Below are 19,818 nucleotides of genomic sequence, written 5' to 3'. Positions count from 1 at the left end.
CTCTTATACTTTGAAAGCAAAATTGTGCAATGGCACATGTTTATGCTTATACCTTTTAAACCCAAAGAGATCATGAGGGACAATTCCATCTGCCCTGCAGACAAGTCTTACCAACCTTGTTTTCCAGAGTCATTCTTTGAGCCACACAATGTTTTATGAAAGATGTACCTTGGCCATGACTAGAAAAGTAAAATGGGTGATGAACACACCACTGCTTTTGGGGAGCTTCAACAGAAACTAACCTTGGAAGGTAAAGCCATAAAAAGAGAGGAAGGGTCCCCTCAGCTATCCTGCACAGGACATTAACTGCAGGATGACACCCCAGCTTTCACACACAAGACAAAATTTGCATCTGAGCTGAACCAAATGCCAGGTACGGCCTCTCCTGTCACTGCCACAATAAAAGGGAATAACCCTGCAAAGAAGGTGACTCCTCAGCTGTTAGAGGACCTGAGCTGGGTGGCAGGACAGGACTGGTGGGAAGAGCGTACAGGCTGGTTTCTGTGCTCAACTGACCCATGTCTGCAGCAGCTGCTGCTGCTGCTCCCACAGCCCTGGGGAATGCAGATGGAAAAGCAGTTCAGCTTTTCCAGACATAGCATAATCCCTGTTTACAGCCTCTGGCCTTGTCTTTTCAAAAGAAGGAGCTAGGTGTCTATTCTTGCAGGAAAACAGGTGTGTAAACAGTTCAATTAATATACCCAGCAAACCGTGCTCTAGCACAGCAAAGAGGGCTAGTGGAGACAAGCAAAGAGCACAGGAGCCAAGGAAGGAAAATACTTTTAAAGAATGCGTCTAATTATAGATGGGCCTGGGCCAAAAGTTCATATTTGAACACCTGGAATAGCCCAGGGGAGCAGAACGTTAATCTGAACCCAGATCCACATTTTGTAATTCTCTCCTCTCCCAAATGAAGTAAAACCCAGCCCCAAACCCAACACACAGCTGGAGCTACAGGTTTCCAAAAGCCAAAGTCTTGAGATCTGTTTTTCTACTTTCAGCCTGGTTTTGGCCAAGTCATTGTGCTCAGCTGATGGTGCCCTCTGTTCCTCTCACCCAACACCACCCAATGCCCTGCTGTGGGCCCACTGTGTTCCACTCAAGAGCTGGCTCTTGTTCCCTGTCATCCTCAGCACTGTAACCAAGCTTGTCTCTGCACTCCCTTCTCCCTACCCTCACAGGCAACAGCTCCTGGTCAAAGCAAGAAGCCTGCTCTAACTCAAAGCCCAGTGGCTCCATTCATGCCTGTGAGAAATACTGGCAGCAACCCCCAGTTTTGTGCCAAATCCCCAAATTTAGGGCTTGTTTTGAAGGGTACAACCTCCATGTCAGGGAAAAGCCCCCCCATGTCCTTTATGAATACTTGCAGAAGAAGCAGACTCCCTTTTCTCCCCTGCAGCTCAGTTCTCAAGAACAGACAACTAAACTTCTCCCACACCTTTATCAACTCTTTTGACTGTAGATTTTCTAGCAGAATCACATTTGACAAAGAAAGGTCAGCCTGGTCCCCATAAAATCACCCTGTCATAGGCACGTCACGCGTTTCAGAGAGTTTGCAAGGCTGACTAAACATTTACTTTTGGATGGCTCACTTCCAAAGTCCAGAAATAGATCCCAGTTCCCAGTAAAAGAGTGCCTGAGTGTGCCATCAGATGGCTTCACTGCCCTGTCAGAGCATGCCATTTGCATTCCTGCATTCCCCCCCCCTCACTGGGTGCCACCACTGAGCTCCCTGCACATACCCATGGAGAGGTGAGGCCTTATCTCCCAGCTGGATTATTCCGGGTAGGTATTTGTCACTCCTTTTTCCATCATCTGACCTTGGGTCCTGTTAGGCTGAGGTAAGTGACTAATGCACAGGGCTCTGGATTGCTTTCCCAGTGGACACCCGGCCTCTCATCAGCATAGCTGGAGAAGAACAAATAGCTTTTGCTCACATTGGATGCTGCAATATTCAAGGAAGAGTTTGTGTTCTGAAAAACCTTGAAACAGCTCAGCTCCACTACTATTCAGAACAGTTTTGCACATTGGATGTACTCCTGTAGCTATTGCAAATTCTTTCCTGCTGAACCTTCATCTCACAGAGAAAAAAAAAAAATCTGACTTTATACAAAAGTACAGGGAAAAAATTATATAATCCTTCAAGGGCCAAGAGCCTCTGTCTGCAAAGAGCTTGCCACACAGCACCCAGGCAAAATCAAAATGATGCAACTGTTGGTAGGGTGTAGAGATTACAATCAGGCAATTACACATCCCAGACTGTGTAATCATATGCAATGAGAACACATGTGGGCGTAGTGTGAGGTGTGAGCCTGGTGTCACTAGCCACAGGCTCCTCCAGTTACCCAAAATGAGTCATTCAACAAATGCTTTAAAAATTACTTTTCTCAACATCATCAGGTCCAGAAGAAGGCCTCTTTCGGTCATGAAAAGTAATTTCTGAAACCACCAAGACTGCCCTGGAAAACATTAGCCAGAAGAATTGATCTATCATCTGTCTCATATCCAACTGTGTCCGGACAGTTGGAAAGGGAAGAGGAAAAAAACTCATCACACACAAGAATCTGTTATACAGCTTTATAGCAGAAAAGAGCCTCTCCAAGCTTCTGTAGGAAGTAAGTTTAAACATCTGATGCATGAACATCCTCAGCTTTAATAACCGTTACTGTCTTTCATCTCCCCTTTTTTAAAAGTCTCAGAAGAGCATTTAAGAATCTGGCCTCCTGTAAGCATTGCTCAGATGCTCCCCAGATGGCTTTTCCAAGAGGATTTCTAATTATTCAGGGTCTTTTAAAGAAATATCCTGCAGGAATCTTTTAGGTTTCTGGGGCTTTTCTTCCTTCCTCTACAAATTTCTTTACCCGGAGCTTGATTTAAAACCAAACTCAAAGGAAACACAATGACATCAGTATGTCTCAGATCACATACCCTGGGGTAAAAGAGAATTGAACCAAATCCCATTAAAATGGTGCAGATTTCAAAGGGATTCACAGTGAAGTTTTGTAAAGATGTAATTAGACCAAAAGTTTTAGCTGAGAATATAATGGAATAAAGGAACATTTAGTGAGACTGAGAAAGTTAATACTGCATATAGATCACAGTGGATTGGATATGCAATCCCCTCTCCTCAAAGAAAAATAAATTAAAATCAAAGCAACAGTTGCTGTAATATCAGCTAAACAAGGAAACCTCTGATTCTCAAAAACTCTCACAGCTTTCAGATCCTGAACTACCTTCAATGGATTGGACATCCAAAAGTGATAAATTCCTGTCTGCTGAAAATCCACTTTAGACATCCCCAAGTGGGAGATGAAGAAAATCACAGTCATTTCTGGAAAGGCTGGCAACTGCTTCTGCATAAGAGGGCAGCTGGAGAGCAGAGCCAAACCCCTTACATGATGATAAAGCAAAACAAATAATTTGAATGAATATTTAAGGCTTTTGTCTCTCTCAGGCCATCCAAGCCATCACCCAAGCAATAGCTAATAACAAGACATGCTACTCTTCCAAACCTGCTGCTGCATATCCCCCTCAAGGTGGATACGCCATAAGACAACGTTCTGCCACCTGCAGGTGCTGACTGGGCAAACTGGGAGTGTTTCAGCATGTCCTATGGCACAAACACACTGCTGCCTCAATACACAGTGCTAAGCCCTGTGCACTAATGGACTGTCACCATGGTATCTGGCCCCTCAGATCCCACCATAAGCATTTCCCTCCTCTTGGATCAGCATCTTTGTTTGCCAGCACTGCTTATGGTAATTTCCTGCACTGCTTGGCACAGCACAGGGCTCAGCCCCAGCAGTCAGGAGCTTGTAATCCGAATGCTACAGAGAACATTTGATAGAATTGCAGAATGACTAGGGCTGGAAGAGGCCTTAAAGATCACCTATTTCCAAACCCTTGCCATAGGCAGGGGCACATCCTACTAGATCAGGTTGCTCAGAGCTCTATCCAACCTGGCCTTGAACACCTCCAGGGATGGGGCACCCACAGCACCTGTGCCAGCATCTCACCATTCCCACAGTAAAGAGTTTATTTCTAATATCTAATCTAAGCCTGCCCTCTTTGAATTTAAAGCCATTACCTCTTGTCCTGTCACTACATGCCCTAGTAAAAAGCCCCCCTCCATCTTTCTTATAGATCCCCTTTATGTACTGGAAGGTGCTTTAAGGTCTCCCCAGAGTCTTCTCTTCTCCAGGCTGAAAACCACCAACTCTCTCAGCTATCTTCATAGGAGAGGTACTACAGCCCTTGTGGCCCTCCTCTGTGTCCCACCTCCTCCAATAGGTCAACATCCTTCTTATGCTTGAGCTTCCAGAGGTGGATACAGCACTCCATGTGGTCTTGAGAGTGGAGTAGAGGGGCAGAATCCCCTCCCTCAACCTCTCGCCACACTGCTCTTGATGCAGCCCAGGACACAGCTGGCCTTTTGGACTGCAGGTCCACATTCCTGGGTCATGTAGAGCTTTGTCTTCTACAGCAGAAGGTTCTTTCTCCCAGTTCCTGCTTTTGCCTTCTTGGCTCTGACTTGGGCAGTGTGGCTGGGGCACTTGCCAGTGAAAACCGAGGCAAAAACATCATCCATACTTCAGCCTTCTCCATATCCCATGTAACCAGGTCTCCTATTTCCTTCTGGAGAGGGTCCATATTTTCCACCATCATCCTCTTATCAGCCACATGCCTGTAGAAACTTTTCTTGTTGCTCTTGATGCCATTGGTTAGATTTAATTCTGCCAGGGCTTTTGTTCTCCTAACCTGATCCCTGGCTACTTGGATGATCTTCCTGTATTCCTCTCAGGTTAACTGTCCTGCTTCCACCCTCAGAAGGCTTCCCTCAAACATCCTCTCTTTGAGATTTTCCAGAGCTGCTTGTTCATCTATGCATTTTTGCCTGACAACTTTGTTGCAATATATCTCCCCTAAGCTTGGAGGAGGTGATCCTTGAATATCAACCTGCTTGCTTGGACCCCTCTTCCCTCTAGGGCTTTATCCCATGGCACTTTACCAAGCAGATCCCTGAAGTGGCCAATGTCTGTTCTCCTGAAGTCCAGGGCAGGGAGGTTGCTCTGCACCCTCCTTGCTGCATTAAGGTTCTCAAACTCCACCATTCTGTGTTCACTGTAGCCAAGGCTGTCCCTGAGCTTCACCTTCCCCACCAGCCTTTCCTATGCCAAGAACAAAGTCCAGCATAACACCTCTCCTCATTGGCTCCTGTATGACTTGGAGCAGGAAGTTCTCTCCCCTCCTGCATTACCCAGATATGTTGTCCCTCCCAGGACCAGAGCTTCTGAACACGAGACCACTCCTATCCAAATAGAGGATGCCATTTGTTCTGTCACCCTGGTTGGATGGCCTACAGCAGACCCAGACTATAATGCCACTTGTCCTGTCCTCCCTTTAGTCCTGACCCGTAAATCCTTGGTCCTCTCTTCATCTATCCCCAGACAGAGCTCCGTGCACTCCAGCTGCTTACTGACAGGACTCTGAGGAGCACCAAGAAGTTTCCAATGCTGGAAATACCTTGTTGCTTGGCTGCACTATCCCATGGTTTGTCAGGTGAAAGAGACAAGCCTCAATGAGTGCCAGGGTGTCATGGTTTGACACTGGTGCAATGCCAGCACCCCCATGAAAATCTTGGAAACACCTTCCCAAATAAATGCTGTGAGATGTTATCAGGAACAGAGCAGAGCAGGCCCAAGCTTAATAACAAAGGAAAAAAACTTTATTAAACTACTACTACTATAGAAGACACACACACTAAATCCAGGATGAGGACCCTCTAAAACACCCCTCCTCCTCCCAATTTCTAAAACAACCACCATGAAACATCACCCGGGATTCCTGATCAAATTACCACCTTTCAGATAATCAATACTCAGTCTGTCAAGGGAGAGAGGAGTCTCTCTTGTGCCATAGACCCCCTCACCCAGGAAACACAGTTGCCACCTCCTGTGTTTCCATGTCACACATGGCAACCACCCGGAAAAAATCTGCCAGTGTGACAGTCTCCTTTCCATGTCACAGTGCTCTCACCACTGTGCATGGACTGTCCATAGGGCTCCTTTAAGGATGCTTTGGCATGGGCCAAAAGAGACAACAGTTCAGCTTCTCATCTTGGGACTACAGTCTCCCCCATTCTCCCCTGGGGCCAAGGGTCCAGGAACAGAGATCATCTTCTTCCTGAAGACAGAGGACATCACCATTCCCTCTTCAGCTTACCTCTGTTCTTGCCATTACTGTGCTGGTGGCTGCTGAAGCAGGTCTCCTTGGGTCACCACTGCATCCCCCTAAAATGCAGTCTCTATTGCAGGAGAATTTGGTTCAGTCTATGGCTAACAAAAAACGTCCAGCCAAAAGCTACTCCATTATCTCTTCCCACCTAAAAATTTCTTCTTCTAACATGTCAGGTCCCAGACTGTCTCTCTTCCACTACAAATCGAGGAGGAGTAATATTTTACAAAGCCCTCATTTCCCAGGAAAGGGTTAAAAGTTCAGACTCCCTGGACGGCTGAAATCTCTGCCCAGCACTCTCGACTCCCACACTGGGCATCATCCCCCCCTTTCTCCTTCTCCTCTGCCGGCAAATTTCCAGGTGCCGTCAGGCTCTCTGTCTCTTTCCCTCTGGGGGAGGGGGACAAAGGCATCTCCGCTTCTTTCCATCCGCAGGAGCTGGCTCGGTTCCAGACCTTCAGAGCCCCATCAGCCTACCTGGACAAGGCCTCATGGCTTCCCCTCCCCCACCCAGCCTGAGGCTGGGCAGGGGAGAGTCTGCACTCTCTGACGACTGGAACCAAAGAGAGAGTTCCCCTGGGAGTTCTTGCTTTTAACCCCCTGTGTTCTCAGAGGCGTGTCCATACTTTCAGTGGTCACTCCAGGTGCCAATATCCAAACCTGACCACTGATTGGTTTGACCCAACTTCCTGAAAAAAAAAAAAAATCACTTCCATGTCAAACCACAACACAGGGGTAGCCTGGAGATGGCCATTCAGAAATTCCTTTGCCCTCTGGCCATGTCTACTGCCCAAATGGTTCACATTCCTTTGGCTCTGGTGGTGTGGCCATGAGCAGGGTTTCATAAGGAGACTGGGAGCCAACAAAAACCCTGGGTGGGGCCGCAGAAGCTGGTGTAGTTCATGAGAAGGTCACACCCGTTTCATTTCATTCTAAACACCCCATTCAAGCAGTCTGGCCTTCAGCCTGACAACAAGTGAACTGGCACCTCTTGACAATAGGGTGTTGCATCTCTCCAGCCACCCAGCAGCAAGAAAAGCACTGGGAATGGCTTAAAAGCCAAGACCAAAGACTTACAAAAGGGCTGCTTTTCCACCCAGCCTTTACAGCAGGCACATTTCAGGCAGGAGAAGACCAGGAAAGCAGCAGCAGTAGATATGCTGTCCCTTCTTCCCCTGTGGCAAATGAAGGTCTATTTTGGAAACACTCCTTCCTTGCAGCCCAAGCCCCTTGATGCCCTAATCATACTGCCCCCAGTGACACAATACATCTAAAATCACTAAGTCTGTCTCCTGCAGAGCTTCACTCCTCATCTCCCTATCTCCAGGAGTCTTAACTCCTCCCAGTCCACTCTTCACATGCCACATCCGCACATTTCCATTAAACCTGACCTTCCCTCCCTCCCTTGTCTGATAGTCTTTCCCACACAAGCACCACATCCTTCCTGCCCTGGCCTCACCACAAAGCTGGGCTTGTTCACTGAAAGCAGATAAAAATGAAACATAAGCATGACCCTTTGAATCAAAAGGATTAGAAGTAAAGGAGAGGCCTGGCCACTTGAATGTGTACAAACACAAAGGGAGGAAGGTAGGGCCACCTCAGGTTGTCCTGGAGGTCCCTCTGTAAGGTCTTGCTGGGCTCAGCCTCTGGGGCTCTTCCATGCCAAAAAAACCCCTAACCTAGCACTGACTCTTTACAAACAACTAAGAAAGAAAGGAAAGAAAAAAAAAAAGGGGGGGGGGGAAGAGAAACAAGCCCCCCAGAAGGGGATGGTAACTGGGCTTACAAAAACTGCCTGCCCAGGGCACCAGGGGATGAAAAAAGGAATAAATCCAGGAAAAGTAGGACATAGTCCCTCAAGGTAGTAGGTATTTGCATGAGCATACCTCATGATAGAGAAAGTCTGCATCCAAAAGGCTGTGTAATCTAAATAGCAATATTGTAAATGTATTGGATGAAGGAAGGAAACACTATCTCATTGTCCTGTATTATGCATGAGAAACAGCAGTGCAGAGGGATGGGATAACTTACTCGCATCACGGGAAAATCACAGCAGAGCCAAGTCCCAAATCCCAATTCAGGGACTTAACCACAAGCTATTCTGTACTTTCTATTTTCTGTTAACAAAGAAAACAGTATTTTCCTGGATTTCAATTCCCAGTGATATTGCTGGATTTGCTGCCCAGTCGTGAAATAGTCCAGGAGTGGGAAGAGCAGATGAAGCTCTAGTGAGTCATGAGCAGACACTGCCTCATTGTGCAACCTGGGCCGTGAGGGACATGTTCAGCCCTCCAACTCAACTTCTGCTAGCAAGGCCAGACCTAAAATACCTTGTGTCTTTTCATAAAATTCCCGTTTTGGTTTCATTGTGGGTTTCTTTTTACTTATTCCTTGGGGCTGTTAAGCCAGGCTTAGCAAGAAAAATCAGCCACCACCTCCACACAGCCTAGAAGGGACACAGTTACCAACAGACTAGGTAGGTCCCTGCACTGCACAGGAATCCAGGGCTTTCAAAGCATCAGGAGTGGGGAGCAGTGTTCAAACATCCATAATTTTTCAGCAGAGCTGACTCCATAAACACACACACTTTTGATTGCGATCTGGCGACCACGCACACAAACCAGGGTTTCACTCACCCGCCACCCCCTCACTTTTCTGACTCCAGGCATGGGGTGGCGAGGCAGGGCAGCCTCCCCCAGGGCACAGGCATGATGAAAGCTGGAAAAGACAGCAGGGAAATTTCCTTAGCTCCCCTGGAGATATCATTCCCCCTCTGCCTTTTATTTTCTATCTGCCTGTTTGTTTGGATAACTGCTGTCAGCCCATGGAGGGAAACCAGAAAAATCCTGCTAGGAGTCCCTCTTCCCATGGCTCTGGTGCAATCTCCAGCAGCCCCCAAACCTCAGCTCTCTATAAGCAGCACAAGCCAGTCACAGGAGAAAGCTCTAGATACTTGGGGTTTTTTCTGAAATGCATTTTCACCATAGTTACTTTGGGAAAATGAAACAGCTAACCTCTAAAGGTAGAGATGCCCAGGAGGTAGGAGGGTGCTGTGGGGAAAAGGGGCAGGCGGCCATCCACTGTGAGCTGGCACAGCCTCACTCACAGCCCTCCCAACATAATCCCTGCAGAAGGCTAAGTGGGAACAAGGGTTTTGAAAGAAAATGCAGAGCACACCTGATAAGGTTGAGGAAGGGGCTGCCAACAGCACCCCCCCCCCCCATTAGCTCAACCCAAGCCTAGCCCTCCTAAGCCATATCCTTGAGGGCAGCCACAAGGCATGGGCTCTCCCTCCCATGAGCTGCTGGCTCCTGTCCTAAGCCCCACTCTTCCTCCCTTGGGAAAGGGCCCCACCTATGGGTGAAGGACCAACGAGGAGCTCTTGGCCCCATCATCACACCTCCCTCCACTGGAGTTCAGATCAGGGGGTGTAGGGAGAGCACAGAAGAGCCAGGTTTGCTGAAGATGGGCCAAGGGAGAACAAAGGCACCTTTGCAGTGACAGTGCCATCTTCCAGTGGGTACAGAGCAGAAAGCCAGGGGACCCAAACTTAAAAAAATGGTGGCCTAGATGTTGGAGGCAGGTTAGAGGTTTGCAGGAAGAGCTGGGGAAGAGCTCAGTGCAAGACCTATCTGCAGCACAGACAGAAAACTATTCAGAACCTGCATCCTGGTGGCTTCTGGTAAGTTCACAATCCAGCATCAACCTCCAGGACCTTGACCACAGGTACAGTGTGCTGATGGCCAGAAATGTGCCTTGGGACTTGAGGGTCAAGCAAGAAAAAGCTCAGGAAGCAGACTGTTTCCTGAACTGCTTCAGGACTGCTTCATGAGGAGGTAAAGGATGCTATAGAACCACCTGTGCATCTCTGTCAACCACAGAGTCTGAACAGCAAATTTAGGTGCAGTTATCTCCCCTGTAGATATCTAAGATTAGATGAACTCCACCCAAAGTGCACTGAGGAATTTCTTAGGTTCAAGAATAGGTTAAACAAGTTATCAGAACTAGAAAATTCTGGTGCTGGGAATAGAGGACAGAAGTGCCCTAAACTTGACTTCTGAATCAACAAGTTGTTGAAGGATAATATCCATGATCCTCTATCACAGAATTTACAGATAAACTTCGCGACAGTGGCTTCCAAATTAAGACAGCTGCCATGCAGACAGAATAAGTGATAAGAAAAAACCTTTAGATTCTGTTTTGTTTTTTCAGAGAAGGCCACAGCTGAGGGCATCTGCACCTTCCCTAAGCCATCAGCTCCTTGACAAACAGCCCATTTCCTCTTCTGTCCCCATTTGTGCCAGGGCTCAACCAGCAGTGACAGACCATGTTGCAGATTATGGATGACTTGCTTGCTGGCAAGCAGACTCCACCTTCCTTTCTCCCAAGTGCCTTGACACAAAGGACAAAACAATGCCTGTGCAAGTGTCACCAGTCCTTAATGCTTGGCTGATCAGCATCATCCCAGGCAGAGAAACATCAGAGTTTTTGCTGGAAGGGAGCAGGAGCAGCTCCCAGAAGCAGAATGCCCTGCTTTGTCCCGAAATGGAGCACAACCTTTTCACCCTTTGCCATGCTCCCACCCACCTTCCCAGCTCCCAACCTTCAGTCCTTTCAACACCCACAGTTTTTCCATTCTGCCATGAAGCCATGAGAAATTCCCTGCCAGAGGACTTCGTTCAAATGGGTTTTTGAAAAAAAAAAAATGCAATTCCCTACTCCAGGCAAACAAGCTCCTTCTTTTCCCCATGAGGAAGAAGGATAATAGCAGAGCCAGGGGAAAAAAATCCCAACAAACTATTCCCAAAGCCTGCTGTAATCAAAAGAATAATTGCTCCAAGAGATTTAAGCCTATAGTGAGTCATTAAAATGAAGAAACTTCTCCATGTCCATAGAAAGCAAACAATTCTTGGGTCTAACAGACTTGTTAGAAGGAAAGAAAAAAAGCAAGCAAATGTAATTAAACATAGTCCCAGAAGAAAGGATGAAATCTCTGTAATTAACTACCTAGACTCATCTTTCCACTTTTGAAAACTAATCCAGCTGTCTACTTCCACCTTTCACCCACGAGGCTACCACAAAAGCCTGTTGCAAACACCAAATCACCTCCCTTTAGGGGTGCACTCACCTGCAGCAAGTGGCCCCACAACAACTTTGCAGAAAGTGTACAGGGAGGGAGAACCTCTGCAGAGTGCAAACAGAACTCCTTTCCTTAGTCACCTTTTGTGGATGAACTGTTAGGGAGTTTGTACTCCCCAAGAACCTGTGTAGCCCTCAGCTGAACTACAGGAGTTATTTGCAAGCTGAAGGTATTTTATATCCACAATCCTGACCCAACTGATCAATTACCAGAAAACGCCAATTAAAAAAAAAAAAACAAAAAAAAAAAAACAAACAAACAAACAAACAAAAAAAACCCCCATATAAACAGGAAAACATTTTCCAAATGGTTAAATGGTTATAACTGCTTGTGTTAATAAATTGGCTTCTACTTCATTCTCAGGTAGTGAAATTTACCTGACCAGCAAAGTTTTGGAAAACATGGGGGGAAAATGTAGCACTTCAAAGAGAAGAAGAGGAAGGGCTGGAGCTGGTGGTTACAGTTTAACAGCGGAGGTCAGGATCTAATATCCAAAAAATCCTATGCAAATCAGAACAAGACATTCAACTTCCTCAGGATTCCCTTAATAAATAAGGGTTGACAAATATTATTCCAACAATTAAAACAATAACAGACCAGTTCTTTAGGTCAAACATCAATGGTAAATGCAATACAGAAGAATAATACTAAAATGACATCAGCTGAGGAACTGAGAGTGATTTCTACTCCCCCTCTTGTATACAAAGCACTGCTAACATATGAATAATGCTGTCAACAACACATAGAGAATGCTGGCCAGCTTTGTGGTGAGGGAAAGCAAAGAACACAGAGTGGACAGAAATCTCCAGCTTTGCTCTTCTATGACACAGCAGAAATGCTTATTCAGTGGGAGGTGATTGGGTCATTCTTCTGGGGAAAAAAAAAAAAAATGGAAGTGATTACACAGCTCCAAGTACAGCTGGAGCCTTCCTGTACAAATGTGGGAAGCAGCGAGGAAGGATTAGCAGCCAGGCTGTGGGACACAGCAGCAAGGCCAAGGAGCCCCGGGCATGTCCCTAGTGCAGCAGCCACTCCTTTCCCCCAGGTTGGTGTGGCAGACCAGAGGGGATGGTGATGCTCTGGGGGCTGTTCATGGCACAGAGCTGTTGTCAGCTGAATTCCTGCTCTCCATCGATACCAGCCAAAACACTTAAAGCCCAGTGGACTGTTCCTCTAATCTTTGCGCTGAAATCTGGCAGAGGAGCTACGCACAGTGGGGTTTGGCTGCAGCAAACCTTGCTACCAAACACCCAGAGTGGCTTCCTGAGCCTGAAGCTGCTGTTTATCAAATTGTATCAATGCTCTGTGCACATCAGGGTGCTGAGGAGGACGCTGCCAGCAAGGTAGAGCTCGTCCCGTGCTAATAGAAATTCCTATCGTCCTTCCAGGAGGATGCACAGATGCTCATGGAGAAGAGCAGGTGCTGCCAGCAGACAGGCTGCTTTCCGCAGCCTTGCCATAGGACTGCAGAGCAGCCCCAAAGGTGGGCTCTTGGCTGCCACGCAGGAACAGCGTGCTGAAGCTGCCGTCCGCAGGACGCAAGGGCAACATCCCCTCCACAGGAAAGCCAAGCACCTGGTCATTTTCCACGGGCAGCTGTCTTAATTTCCAATAATTATGGACAAGCCTCACTTTTCTCAGCATTGTGCTGCAGACACGAAATTTAAGGCTCAGAAACTTTCCAAGTGAGCGAGGAGTCTGGAAGCCTCCCGTTGTCTGACAGCACCAAACACTAACATCCAAAAGCTAGACTGCCTTCAAGTCAATGCTTCTGACTAATTAAATGACACAGGAGATTCCCTCCCCCTGCTGCTTTTCTATAAACCTGTGACTGATGCACACACTGGAAAGTGAAACCCCATAAATTTTTGCTAGATAGCAATGCCACTTGTATGCTGATGTTTAAATATGGGCATATAACCAAAGCTGAGAACTGAGGTAACCTTTACTTTCAGCTAACACATAAAGGTCTACAATCACTGTATTTGGTTTAAAATAATACTTATTAAAACCAGCACTTAGCCAGCAACATCTATAAATACCTTTAAATGCTGATCAGTTAATATTATGTATGTCTCCAATTTTAATTTTATGTAACCATGTAATAACTGCAAAATAAATCCTCCTGGTCAGTTTTGTGTCACTTGGCCAACACTGCCAAGATACGGCAGCCAACAGGTTTTAGGGCTGCTCCCTAATGCTACAAGGTTAAAGTGTTCTCCTCAACTTCTGAAAGGATTTCACACACTAAATTGCATCACTGCAGCACCTGAATGCATGTGGATGCACAGTGTGGTTCAGAGAGCAACACACAACACCCCACATCATAATCCACTGTGCCCTGTGCAAAACACCCAGGAGATGTATGAGCACACACAGTCCACAGAGCTTATGGCACCAGGACAAGGATGAGAGTGATTTTTACCCTCTATCCTGTGCTGTAGAGTTATTTTAACCTGAGTCTGCAGAAGCAAATATCCATAGTAAAGAGAAGTAGAGCAAAACAAAAACCCGAATGTCCACCAGGGATTTTTTTCTCCCACCAGAGCAATGCTGGGGAATCCTCCAAGGAGATTACAGCCACATGCATGCACTTCACTGCCTGCATACCTTTTGAGCATTTCTTTCCTACTGCAGAAGGTAAGAGAAGGTGGTAGCCTGCTATGATGTGCCAGGCTGTGGAAAGTCAACATGGAATTTTCAGGTGTGTGCTTCATCCTGCTGTGACAGGGTTAGTGAGTGCTCCTCACCCTCCTCCCTCACTGTCCCAAGCCTGTCTTTCCCTTTCCCATATTCTTGCCCTATATTGATCATCCCTCAAAGAGACCATTTTCTCCACAAGTTTTACGGTGCTCCTGATTTCTATTTCTCAGTTGTACAATATCACTTCTTAAAAGCTCTTTCAGCACACTCAGCTCCAAAGACAAGACAATTAGGAGAAAGACAGAATCCACTTCTCAATCCAGCTCGTTTTTAAATGTATTTAAGTAGGCAGAAGGTGAGATTTTCAACAAGATCTCCTTGAAAACAGTGGGAGTATTCCTTTTAGCAGCATGGGAAGCAAAATGTTGAGTTCTGGTATGGTCCTCTACTGCCACCAGGAGTAAGACAGCATCAAAAGCTGTAGGGCAGCAAAATAACCCTCAGCAGCTCCCTCAGTGATTGCAATAAAATCAGTACCAAACAAGTGGGCCACTCACCCGAATTTGGTGGACAGAACACCTCCCACGACAGAGCCAGCAATGATGCCCACTCCAAAGCAAAAGCCCAGCTTTCCCAAAGTACCAGCACGTTGGGGAGGAGTGGTCATATCTGTAATAACCTTCTGAGCACCTGCAGGGGGGAAAAATATCTTACCAAAGGGTTTGAGCAGATGCCCCAGCAGTTCTCATGGTTTTATTGCTAAGCCATTACGAGCTTTTTGGGGTTTGATTTGTGGGTTTTTTGGGTTTGTTTTTGTTTTTTTTTTTGTTTTTTGTTTTTTTTTTGGGGGGGGGGGTTGGTTTTTTTGGTTTTTTTTTTAAGTTTGTTAGGGGGTTTTTTTGTTGTTTGGTTTTTTTTTTCCCCCAATTAAAACTGTTCTGGGCTGGTTTCTGGTTAGAGGCAATTTCCCCAGCTTTTAATTTTCATACTTTGCATGGAAGAGGGCTTCCAAATAAGCACTGTCAATCACCTCTGGGAGCCCCATAGGCCATCAGTTTTGAACACAACAGCCCACCAGTCATGAGAAACAGAACCATTCAAACCACTCAAATAAACCACAAGTGACAGGAAGCATTATCAACTTGATTCGTCTTGCATGAGTTGGATGGACTTCTAGTAGCTGAAGTTTATGTCTTTCACATGAAAAATATAGGAAACATCAACCAAAACAGAACAGTTTGGTGGGTAATGGAAGGTATTTTTGTAATAATGGTTTAATTTTTACCAGTACAATCATTTTACCAGGAGAAAGGGAAAAGCTTTTGTGTAAAATATCCTGGTTGCAAGAAGGCAGCTGAAAAGTCCGGGGTAACACTGCTACCAGCAAGTGACTTGCACCCATGTCTGGATGATAAATTTCCTCATGATTCTACAGGATGATGGGCCTGGAACTCAGACTAATAAGCACTGCTTTCCACAGGCAGTACACCTGCTGCTTCATGGTCCCACCATTTAATCCCTGAGGACCATTATATGTTCCTCCTGCCTTCCTTAATGCTGTTGAACCTGTTGACTTCCCCCAAAACAAACAAGAAGCAGAGGAATCAGGCAGGAAAAGCAATTTGGAAAGCTACTCATCCCTGAATGACTTTACCTGGTACTCCATGCATGAACACTCCTGGCAGCCTGGAGAAGAAGAGGAGCGGGATGTTGATGGAGAGGGACATAAGCAGGAAGAAGATGCTTCCAGATGCACAGGAGAGAATTAAAGCAGCTCGGGCACCAAATTGATCTGCAAACCTGGTACAGAAATGGCACAAGGTTGTCAGTTTTCTATTTAGGTTTAAAAAAAAAGTAAAGAAAGAAAGAAAAGATTTCTCAATAGTAAATCAATTTTGCTCCTATTTAAGGGGAAAACAACACCACAACTAAACACACTAACAACTACAAACCCCTCAAGCCCCAAAACACAAACAGGCAAAAACCCCTGTCAGATCAGGTTTTGATCCAGCTCCAACTCTTTACTGTAATTCAACTCCAAAAAGCTTAAGTTGGACAAAGTCTGAGAGCACCACAGAAAGGGTTCTGAGCAACAGGGGCTAAGATGACCATAAAACTGGCCTTAGATAGAGTTTCTCATTGCAATTCCTTCTTCCTTCACTTTATTGAAGCTGCATATTGCAGTTAGCAGATGAATATTACCTTGCATAGCAATTAGTTGTGTTTACACTAAGAGGAACAACCCCCTAAAAATGCCAGGGTTGTCTACAAACAGAGCTAAGCTTAAGTAATTCAAAGGTTTTGTGTTGAGGGAGAGATAGAGGTCAAAACTTGGCTGTTTACATGTAGGCCAGGGCAGTTTACATTTGCTGTTTGTAACCTAAAGACCAAAAATCATTACATTGTTGGTGTGGGGATTTTTTTGTTTTGTTACTTAAAAGTAAAAACACTGCTTCATCTTTTCATGTCTATTTAGGAGCATCAAGCAAGAACATGAAAAACTCAGCTAAGGAACACATTCTCTCTTATCCCCTTTCTTTCTATTTAATCTGTCCCTATGCTGACATCAAAGCAGTCTCATGTCTAGAAAAGACCTTTTTATCTCAAACCTGCATTGCAAATTTTGGCTTCAGTCTGGCAAAGGACACCTTCAGTCCCAGACAGATTCTGGTTTGCCATTTTCCTTCCCTTCAGCAGTGATTCTGGATATTAGTGAATGACATGCAGGGAGGAGAACCAGATTTTAGATGGCACCAGATCCAGGACAGAAATACTACTCAAGGTTTGTGTATTAATAGGAAAAGCATTAAAAGTGAGCCCTTTGCACCCTCTCCATTCTTAGAAATGCATTTTCTTCCCAGCAGTACTGTAGAGTCAAAAGTTGCTGTTATTTATTTGAAAATGTGTCCAAGGGCTGAGATTAGATCCCACACTCCACGTACCAGAGAATCCTGTAGAGCTCCCAATCTGCATCAGCCACAATGTAAATTTCCTGCAGATAACTGAAGCAACACACACCAGCTCCCTATCCATTTATTAATTTGCTGATCAGTAGCAGGATTAAGAAAAGGAGTTAGATTTTTTTGGTCCCATTTTAATTTTCTATCACTGAATTACACATATCTTCCAGGGTTTTATTTTTCCTGGTCTTTGGGAATGTATTCTCCCACCACTCAAATTTTTTAAGGCTATTTGTATTTCATTAGGAACAGGGTAAAAAGGCAGAAAACCCAAGTATTTTCCACTCTCTTCATATTTTGATAGCTTGAGTTTATAGATATTCCTAAAAGATTCTTAGAAGTTCTTAAATGTCTATGCTAGTCTAAATTTGTATTCAACATGGATGCAGGTTCAGCTGACACAACCTTCACTTATTGTAATTGACAGCTCTCATCAATAAATACCCTCCTTTTTTTTTTTGTTGTTGTTTCCGAGTCACAAGACATTTCTAAGGTTACACATGGCTATAAAACATTTGCAGGATTAAGCTGTTAGGACCTGGGCTCTGAGGACTCCAGGGGTTTAAGCCCATTCCCAGGATATTGTTACACTAAAATGTGTGTCATTAAAATGTAGCTAAGCTAATATAAAGGCTGCTTCTATGCTGCAGTATTTCTAATAATAGCATTTATTTTTCCCTTGCTCATTATGAAATCCTCAAACATTTCAACAGGACCACAAACCAGAATGAAATTATTTTTATGAAAGTGTAAAAATGCCTGGCCTTTTTCAGCTATGTAAAGGGTCATGACAATCATTCTCACTTACCTTCCAAAAATGTAACCTCCAACAAGCTGGAGGACACCAAAGATGGTCTGGAGACAGCCAAACCCCACTGAATCCAAACCCAGGCTCTTTGCCAAGTACTAAAAAAGGGAAAAAAAACAAACAAAACCAAAAAAAAACCCAAAAAAAAAAAAAAAAAACAAAACAAAGACAAAAATACAAATACACAAAACAAATAAATGGAAAATAAGCAATAAGCATGCTATATTTATGAATAAGCATCTTAATATCTGTGTGGAGAGGGTCACAGCTCCAGACAACCACTTCCTTCAGTTCCCCACCCCTACAGAGGAAAACTTCGTTGGCCAGACACTGGCAGCTCAATAAAGACCAAATGTGTCTATCTCACACCCTGAAGGACAGGGATATGTGACCAAAACCATCAATTTTGCACCAGCTGACAAGTTTGTATCACCATTTACCTTTGCAGTTCAATACAGCTGAACATATTCAACAACTGCTAAGGGGGATAAGGGAAGTTTTAAATACCTTCCTGCCTCCAGACCCTACACCTGGAACAGCCCAGTCACCCTCTGGGAGATAACTATGGAAAAGTTCTGGAGCTGTTGTTTAATCAAGCAAGCCAGAATCAATGAAAGTACAACATGAGCAAATACTGCCTTTACTGGATGGTACACCCACAGCCTGAGCTTACAAAAAGCACAGATGCACACCTTGAAGAGCCAATGGGCAGTTATTTCTGATACATGTTTTTGTTGTGTCATGCTTTTGTTTTGCCTGGAGGTGCAGGGAGACCTTATCTCTCTCTACAACTGCCTGAAAGGGATTGGTAGCCAGCTGGGGTCAGTCTCTTTACTCAAGTAACTAGCAATAGGACAAGAGGAAATGACCTCAAGCTGCACTAGGGATGGTTTAGATTGGTTATTGCGAAACATTTCTGTACTGAGAGGATTGTCAAGCACTGGAACAGAGTGCCCAGGGAAGTGGTGGAATCACCATCGCTGAAGGTATCTTAAAAATGTGTAGATGTGGTGCTCAGGGACATGGTTTGGTGGTGGACTTGGCAGTGTTAGGTTTCTGATTGGATTCAATGACCTTAAGGGTCTTTTCCAACCAAAAGTCCTCACTGATTCTATAAGATCAGACAGAAGAGTCCAGTAAGTGAGAAGCAATGAATCCTGCTGAGCTGGTTAATTACACACTCAGAAAAACCTACCTTTGATCTGAAACCTCTGCTTCCTGATAGCTGCTGGATGGGTCACTCTTGCACTCTATGCAAGAAGACACAAACTACATCAGCTTCACCCAGAGCCCTGAGGCCAGGAAAGGGCTCTAGGTGCTACTGCAGCCTAAGTAATAAAGCAGCTTTTATGGCCTCAGTGTACCCTGGACAAAGACACAGCCTGCCTCTTTGGTAAGAATACCAAGTATTCATTTCAGTTTCAAGGATACCTTTCCTCTTTCCTGCTAAAAACTATCTTCTGACTTTGCTGGAAAACTACAGAGCCTGGCATTGAAGGAAATGTGCTGTGGAGCAAGAGAACCCATACTCACAGGCACGACTCCCATCTGCATGAAGAGAAAGGTCAGGTCCAGGGCTGCAATCACATAGGTAACACGGATCACTTGTTGCCTTTTGGCCTCTCCCAAGCAGCCACTCTCTCCCAGGGTCTCATTGCTCATTCCTGAGGCTTCTTCCTCACCTGCAGAGCTCCTTTTTGCATTCATAATGCTCACAGAATGGCTTGTTGCAGGACAGGCTGGAAAATGACACGAAGGCACTTGCTAGCTGTGAATGTGAAGCGTAGATAAGGGGCACAAGTTGTGTGCACAGTTCAAAGCTTACAGTGTGAAAGGTGCTGAGCCAGCATGCCACGGATTTAATGTTTCTTTATTTCTTTTTTTTTTTTTTCCCTCTTCCCTTTGCTTACTTGCTAGGCAGGATCAAAGGTAACCGTGCATCAAACCACAAATCTGGTTCTTCAGACTCACTGCCTCAAGTGCCATCACAACAAAAATCAGCTGGAGTGTCCCATCGAAGTGAAAGGGAAAAT

At 45.3% G+C, this 19,818-nt stretch overlaps 1 protein-coding gene across 1 annotated transcript in view; it reads right to left on the bottom strand.

The window, feature by feature from the left end:
* SLC22A18 (solute carrier family 22 member 18) overlaps window positions 1-19,495 on the bottom strand; it is a 61,352-nt gene extending 41,857 nt beyond the window's left edge. The window contains exons 1-4 of the mRNA XM_053945667.1: window positions 19,319-19,495; window positions 17,786-17,883; window positions 15,672-15,817; window positions 14,575-14,707 (exon numbers count right to left, since the gene is read on the bottom strand). Coding sequence (XP_053801642.1) covers window positions 14,575-14,707; window positions 15,672-15,817; window positions 17,786-17,883; window positions 19,319-19,492 — 551 coding nt within the window. The 5' untranslated portion in view covers window positions 19,493-19,495. The remainder of the gene's footprint in view (window positions 1-14,574; window positions 14,708-15,671; window positions 15,818-17,785; window positions 17,884-19,318) is intronic.
* Between the last annotated feature and the right edge of the window lie 323 nt (window positions 19,496-19,818).

The sequence above is a fragment of the Vidua chalybeata genome, chromosome 6 (genome assembly GCF_026979565.1).
Source record: "Vidua chalybeata isolate OUT-0048 chromosome 6, bVidCha1 merged haplotype, whole genome shotgun sequence".
Lineage (NCBI taxonomy): Eukaryota > Metazoa > Chordata > Aves > Passeriformes > Viduidae > Vidua > Vidua chalybeata.
This window is presented reverse-complemented; position numbering and strand designations above follow the sequence as displayed.